At 41.0% G+C, this 7,633-nt stretch overlaps 2 protein-coding genes across 2 annotated transcripts; both read right to left on the bottom strand.

Moving 5' to 3' along the window:
- Positions 1 to 1,624: 1,624 nt before the first annotated feature.
- LOC117057284 (olfactory receptor 6M1-like) lies at positions 1,625 to 2,578 on the bottom strand. The gene has a single exon (XM_033168125.1). The coding sequence runs from the start codon at positions 2,576 to 2,578 to the stop codon at positions 1,625 to 1,627; it is 954 nt and encodes a 317-aa protein (XP_033024016.1).
- A 3,313-nt stretch (positions 2,579 to 5,891) lies between these two features.
- LOC117057283 (olfactory receptor 6X1-like) lies at positions 5,892 to 6,800 on the bottom strand. The gene has a single exon (XM_033168124.1). The coding sequence runs from the start codon at positions 6,798 to 6,800 to the stop codon at positions 5,892 to 5,894; it is 909 nt and encodes a 302-aa protein (XP_033024015.1).
- Positions 6,801 to 7,633: the final 833 nt, after the last annotated feature.

Below are 7,633 nucleotides of genomic sequence, written 5' to 3'. Positions count from 1 at the left end.
AAATATTTCTCAGAATCCTCCTCTAAAAAAGTAACCCACTTCTCACCTTCTCTTTCACTGAAGAAGTTAGTAGTAGCAAAAAGTCAGATAAAAGGTAAAGGACCCCTGGACGGTTAAGTCCAGTCAAAGGTGACTATGGGGTGGGGTGCTCATCTTGTTTTGAGGCCGAGGGGGCCGGTGTTTGTAGTAGTATTATTATTTTATTTTTATTTTTTTGAACTTATATACCGCTCTATACACAGAGGTCTCAGGGCAGTTCACAGAACAAAAACATAAAACCCATGATATTTATAATCAAAATAAAAACAACCCAATAACCCACCGACAAACAACCAACAACACATTTTAAAAGGGCATAGGCTGTCAATCGGATCAACCAAAGGCCTGGTTAAAAAAAGGCACATTTGCCATTATACGCCTAAAGGTGTATAATGAAGGTTCCAGGTGAACTTCCCTGGGGAGAGCATATCATAGACGAGGAGCCACTGCAGAGAAGGCCCGTTCTCGTGCTACTAGTAGCAATAGGTTGGAAGCATCACATTTGCTATTTTAAACACATTTTTTCCCCAAGAACTTCTTTAAGGAACTCTGTCTTCTTCAATATCACACTCCTGGGAGCCTCTTTCACTTCCATGATCAGCATTGCCATGAATGCAATGTTTAAGACTGCTACTACGCTGCTTAGATAGGACAAGGAATGATCATGGGGTCTCACATATATGAAGAGACCAAATCTCTCTCTCCCATACTGGCTATTTTCCCCAGGAATAGCTATACTGCCAAATCAGCTCTATAACATACTATATTTGATGGAAACCAGCTCTTAACCCTGACCTGCTTAATATGAATTGTTAAAAGCAAGGCCAAGCAAGAATTTGAAGAAGAAGAAGAAGAGTTTGGATTTGATATTCCGCTTTTCACTACCCGAAGGAGTCTCAAAGCGGCTCACATTCTCCTTTCCCTTCCTCCCCCACAACAAACACTCTGTGAGGTGAGTGGGGCTGAGACACTTGTGTGACTAGCCCAAGGTCACCCAGCAGCTGCATGTGGAGGAGCGGAGACGCGAACCCGGTTCACCAGATTACGAGTCTACCACTCTTAACCACTACACCACACTGGCTCTCATTTGAGGGCTTCTGGCATATTTTGATGTGTCTGTAACAAAAGGGTGTTCTAGAGATGTGGAGCTGACAATGCAAAACCTTGCATTACATTGATTGTGAGTCAAACGGATAGCATAGTACATGTTGGATGGTGCGTATACAGCATATTTAAAGCACATGGCATCTCCCCTCAAAATCCTGAGAACTGTAGTTTGTTAAGGTTTCTGTGAATTATATAGCTCTGTGAGGGGTAACACTTTAATGGGTGTCATGTGCTTTAAATGTATGGTATGTATGCAGCTATAGTCCTGTCTGATCTTAAATCTCATGGTATACTGTAACTCCCAAACTGTACAGCCTTATGCATGTCCAGTGAAATAAGTTCAATTGAGATCAGTTGTGCATATTCCCAGGTAAATGCGTTTAAACTGCTGCTCCAAAGGTGTTGATTTCCAAAGTCCAAAAGAGTATTCCCAGTCCTTAACTTCCTTAAGTGGAAAGAAATGGCACACAAGCTTGAATCAAGAAACCACCTCCTTAGAGCAAAATGTCCTGCTTAGGGCTTCCCTCAAAACTTCTTTGACCTTCTCATTCCTGAGGCTGTATATGAAAGGGTTCAAAAGAGGAGTCACCACTGTGGTCAGGATGGCAGCCACCTTGTCAAAAGCCAGAGAGTAGCTTTGATTTGGACGGACATACATGAAGATGGAACTCCCGTAAGCGATGGTGACCACAGTGATGTGAGAGGCGCAGGTGGAGAAGGCCTTTTGCCTCCCTTGGACAGATGGGATTTTCAGGATGGTGGAGATGATATAGCTGTAAGAGACCACAGTGAGCACCAACGAGCTGAGGACCACCAAAGAAGACAGAAGGAAGTTAAGGAGCTCTATGAAGTGAGTGTCCACACAGGCTACTTCCAGCAGAGGTGCAATGTCGCAAAAGAAGTGGTTGATGTTGCGGTGGCAGTATGGAAGTCTGGAGACGACAACTGTAGGGCAAAGAACTGAGAGGAATGCCCCCACCCAACAGCCCAGAACCAGAAGGAAACACACATGTCCATTCATAATGATGGTGTACCTTAGTGGATTACATATGGCCACATACCGATCAAAGGACATGACAGCTAAGAGGATAAACTCCACCGTCCCCAGGAAGAAATAGAAATATGTCTGAGTGATGCAGCCTGTGAACAAAATGGTTTTCTTTTCAGCCAGGAGGCTGGACAGCATTTTGGGGGCAATCACGGTAGTGAATAGGATGTCCAGAAAGGACAAGTTACTGAGAAAGAAGTACATAGGAGTGTGGAGTCGCAGGTCAGTCCATATAATGGAGAGGATGACCACGTTTCCCATGAGGGTGAGCAGGTATGTGAAAAGCAGGACCACAAAGAAGAAGATCTGAAGCTCACGGTGGGCTGGGAAAGACAGGAAAACAAATTCCTTCACTGACGACTGGTTGTTGGCCTCTGGATCCATTCTTTGGCCTCTGCAATGGGTCATATTTTTTAAACAACAACAACAACAAAACAAACTGAAGCTGAGCTCTTGCTGCATCATCAGAACCACATGTTATTCTAGCAAATATATTTTAAGACCCTATATTTTAAGACCTTCTTTTGATGAACACAGTTGATAAAGGTAGTTGTTCCCAGGAAAGCTCATGCACAATTTTTGTTTGTTTGTCTTCTAAGGCTTTTTAGCCTTTTCATCTAGTCATCTAGTCCAAGCCCCTACAATGCAGAAATCCTGCTCACAGCCATTCCTGGGTGGGCTCAAATCACCAACCTTCTGGTTTACAGGTAGTTTTTAGTGAATACTATTTAGAAAACAACTCACCTTGCTGGTGTTCAGGAAGACTAACATCCTACCAAGCTGGAGTTACTCTCATTGGCTTGTTGATTGATGGGATCAACTTCAAACCTAGTAAGTCATGATGACTGCAAGTAAATGAGTGGTGCTAACAAAAGATTGAGAGAAGCTTCTCAGAGTCCCATAGATTCACAAATGGAAAAAGGGTGGAGAAGACAGGAAAGCACCCCTGTCTCTCACACCCCAATATTTAATGGGAACTAGGTGTCATATTAATGCTAATTTCCTACGGCTCAAAACTGGATGTTCGAATGCTTCCTTAATTTAACTTGAATTTAATTTATTTATTGTATTGCTTTTTTCTGTTTTTTTTAAAGGGTTGTGAAGCCCCTCAGAAACTATGGTTAAAAGGTTATGAATGCATTGATAAATAAATAAATAAATACTAATAGACAGGAACAGCAGGTACATAAACAATAGATATGAGGTATTTTTTGTTTTTACAATCAAATGGCAAATAAATTTTAAGAAATAAAATAATTAAGTAATACCGGGTTGCCTTAGATGTAGCTGGTACTACCAATTAAATCTGAAGCAAAACATCCAGATAACTTTGAGGAACAAGAGCTTTCAATGGAAATAATCTCCACCTTAAAAGTAACTAAGAATCTTGGTGGTTTTTTTTTTAAAGTATGGATACGTTATCTCCAGTTAGTCAGTAATTATCACATATTAATTTTAATAGTTGCTTTCTTTTCTAAGTCACTTCTCTCTCTTCAAATTCCTTGTCCATTCATACACAAACATCCACTCTCAGTGTTTTTGGAACTGTCAAGTGCATCTTAGTGCAATTTCAGATTCTTCTCAAACCCAAGAGATTTTAAAACCTTAAGAGCTTTCATAATCATCAAGGGGCCAATTTGTGGAAGATTCTAGCTCTCAGGGCTTTTTCAATAGAATAAGTCTCCAAGATGGAAATATAGTGAAGACCTTCTCTGCTCCACAAAACAGAAAATTAATGCAGAAATTAATCAAGAAGGGCATGTTATCTGTGAAGGGACAACTCTTTTGAAGAAGAAGAAAACAAACTCATCCAAAGTACTCCACACAAAGTTAACTCATTTGGTGATTTATTTTTTTATCTTATTTATTTCACAAAATTAATATACCGTAAAGAAAAAACCTCAAAGCAGCTAAAAGACTTTAGAGGATTAGATGATTTTCTTTGCAATCTCATTAGCATCCAGTTTTTGCTTCTCTTTGCCTATATGTTTTATTTACAGGCAAAACAAAATAAAATAAAAAATTTCTTCCAGTAGCACCTTAGAGACCAACTAAGTTAGTTCTTGGTATGAGCTTTCGTGTGCATGCACACTTCTTCAGATACCTTCAGATATTTACAGGATGAGGATTAGAAACCTATTTAGATGTTCCCAAAATATGAAGTATTTCATAAGTTAAGGCAGGCAAATAATTGTCTGACATCCTCATTGCTATTAGCTTTCAGGAACCACCTGTTGAAGTCTGATCTGATCTTGTAGGCTTTTACTGCTAATCAGGAAATACACACATGCACACACTTTCTACTTTTCTAGTTTTCTTGCTGCAATATACACATCATGAATTAGAGAAGCACCATTTAATACTTTGGAATTGACTTGTGGCAAACTTGCCCAAATATCCCCTGACTTCATTAGACTACACAAGTCATCATATCCAACACTGATGCCTTGCCAGCGCCATCCTATGGCTATGTTACAACTGTCACATTCACACACATACACCCTTAAGGGCAGGGGGGAAACTGCAACATTTTTAAATTTTATTCATTTACAGCATTTACATCCTACCCTTTAGTTTTTTAAAAAAATGCTCTCAGAGCAGGTTACAGAGTAAGTTCTAAGACGGTTCCTCCATTAGGTTCACAAACTAAAAAAGACATGACACATAAGGAAAGAGGAAAGGGGAGGGAGGAGAGAGAATGAAGTTCAAGGACAAGTCCTTAAAGTTATAGTCCTTAATGTTACATCTGGTGTTGGTGATCATTCCAGTTGTCTTTCCCTTGATAAAGAGCAAACCCTCTCTGGAAGCATTTATACAGTACCTCTCCTTCCAGATAAGATTTAGGAGGTGACAACTTCCAGGCATCTCCTGTCACACAGATCTTCCCTTATTCATGTCATTGTATAGAAAAGAATTCAACCTAATACATACTATTTTATTTATTTCACTTAAAAAATAAAAAGTTTTTTTTTTGGGGGGGGGAATGCATAAAAGCAACCATAGCACAAAAGTAAACAATTGTTCACACTAAGAAAGCCAAAGTTGAATTTGCCCACAGTAGTATATGCTTTGTGTAGACATGATCTATAAATAAAGAAGTAAAAATGCTTTATTTGATCTTTGTAGGCCATTCTTTCTATTCATCTTCCAAAGAACGCAACAATAATTTGACAATTCAACACAATTTTATGATTTCTTTTTTTAAAAAATCAAACTGTACATGAAAATTCAAACCATTCCTTACGCTTCTGCCACAAATTTATTCTGCCCACATTTTGTCAGCTCCCAACATCTTTAATTTCTCACCCAGTTTCAAAACATCTCTATAAAGTAAGTCCCCATTTCATGAAAAGGGACCATGCCAAGCTATGAGTGAGTCGCCCAATGCCACCCAAGTGAGTTCATAATCACAGTGAGTATGTATATCAAGATGATAAGATCTAATGTCCCATTTCTCAGGCACAGCACATGTGTATTTTCCCTCCCAGTAACAGTATATTCCCTAAACCTCAGGTGCCCACTGTCCATTATCCATTTCTTGTCCATTATAAACTGACACCTCCATACCTGGGGGAAATAGCACAAGCATCTGGGTTGATCAGATGCTATTTCTGCGTTCTGTACATCTCCCAGTGCAAAGTTCCACTAGACTCAATCCCATGCACATTTCATTTACCATTTGTTGTCCTCAAATACTTTATTCCTGGTGAATCCATCCTCTTTCACCCTTGTTCCTGAGTGTATATATGAAAGGGTTCAGCAGTGGAGTGACCAGGGTGTTTAGGAGGGACACCAACTTGTTCCAACCCAACGAGGCATGTCCGCTTGGCCTGACGTAGATAAAGATGATTGCCCCATACAGCATGATGACAACCATCAAGTGAGCAATGCAAGTGGAGAAAGCTTTCTGCCTCCCAGAGGCTGATGGGATTCTCATCACGGTGGAGATGATGAAGATGTACGAAACCACCGTCATCAGGGAATTGCAGAACACCACAATGGTGGCCACGATGAAGACGATCCACTCGATGGGGCGAGTGTCGGTGCAAGCCAGCTTCAGCAACGGTCCAACATCGCAGTAGAAGTGATTGATGATATTGGGGCCGCAGAAAGGCAGGCGGAACACTAGAATCGTCTGCACCAAGACCGTCATCAAGCCACCAAGCCAAGAGCCACAAGCCAGCTGAACACAAACCTTACTGCTCATGATGGCATGGTAGTGGAGAGGGTGGCAAATAGCCATGTAGCGATCATACGCCATGGCGGTGAGAAGGAAGAATTCGGTGGCCCCCAGGAAAAAATGGGAGAATGCTTGAGCTTTGCAACCAGCTAGGCTGATCGATTTCTTGATTGAAAGTAAGTTGGCCAGCAGTTTGGGTATGGTCGCGGTCACATAGATGATTCCTAAGAATGAAAGATTTCCAAGGAAGAAGTACATTGGCTTATGTAGAGTGGTGTCATGGACTACAGTGGCCACAATGACAATATTCCCAGTGACAGTCAAGGTGTAGATCACCAAGACACCCACAAACACTAGAATTCGCACCTTTTGGATGCTGGGGAAGCCCAGTAAAATAAATTCGACCACAACTGTCTGGTTTTCCATCATCACCTGCATTAAAACATAGGAAAGAGTTACAAAACCGGGTCAGAGAGTTGTTCTATCTAGAAGATGCTTCTATTAGGGATGGGTGAATATGTCAATTTCTGGTTCTCTCTGTTTCTCATTTATCTAGCCTCTTCACATTTCAAAACCAATTTTGTATGCTTTTTTAAAGATATAAATGCATTTTTCATGCACACTTCTCCCCACTATATGCATTATTGTATGTTTTACTTGACTGGAGAATGGCATCGCTAAACTGGGAGAAACACAGATTACGAAGGACGGCTGTGTTTTGGGTCATGTACTGTTTCAGAAAGTGTGGTAAGCTTACATTTTAATGTGAACTGAATTGGGTTGCTGCCCTATCCCTAGATTCTATCTCTTGGCACCTACCCAATTCACAGATCCTAAAGGCCAAGCAAATGCAATGGCAATATTCACCCATGCTATTAGCTCCCAAAGAAAAATTATCCTCTGTAACTATCCATGGACTGCAAAAAGATCAAACTTATCCATCCTTAAAGAAATCAGCCCTGAGTGCTCACTGGAAGGGCAGATCCTGAAGTTGAGGCTCCAGTACTTCGGCCACCTCATGAGAAGAGACTCCCTGGAAAAGACCCTGATGTTGGGAAAGATGGAGGGCACAAGGAGAAGGGGATGACAGAGGATGAGATGTGTTGTTGAAGCAACTGGCATGAGTTTGGCCAAACTGCGGGAGGCAGCGGAGAATAGGGGTGCCTGGCATGCTCTGGTCCATGGGGTCACAAAGAGTCGGATACGACTGAACGACTGAACATCAACAAACTATCCATATACAACACAAAGAAATAATT

This window comes from Lacerta agilis, chromosome 14, assembly GCF_009819535.1.
Source record: "Lacerta agilis isolate rLacAgi1 chromosome 14, rLacAgi1.pri, whole genome shotgun sequence".
Lineage (NCBI taxonomy): Eukaryota > Metazoa > Chordata > Lepidosauria > Squamata > Lacertidae > Lacerta > Lacerta agilis.
Note: the sequence above shows the minus strand (reverse complement) of the source record. Positions and strands in the feature narration are given on the sequence as shown.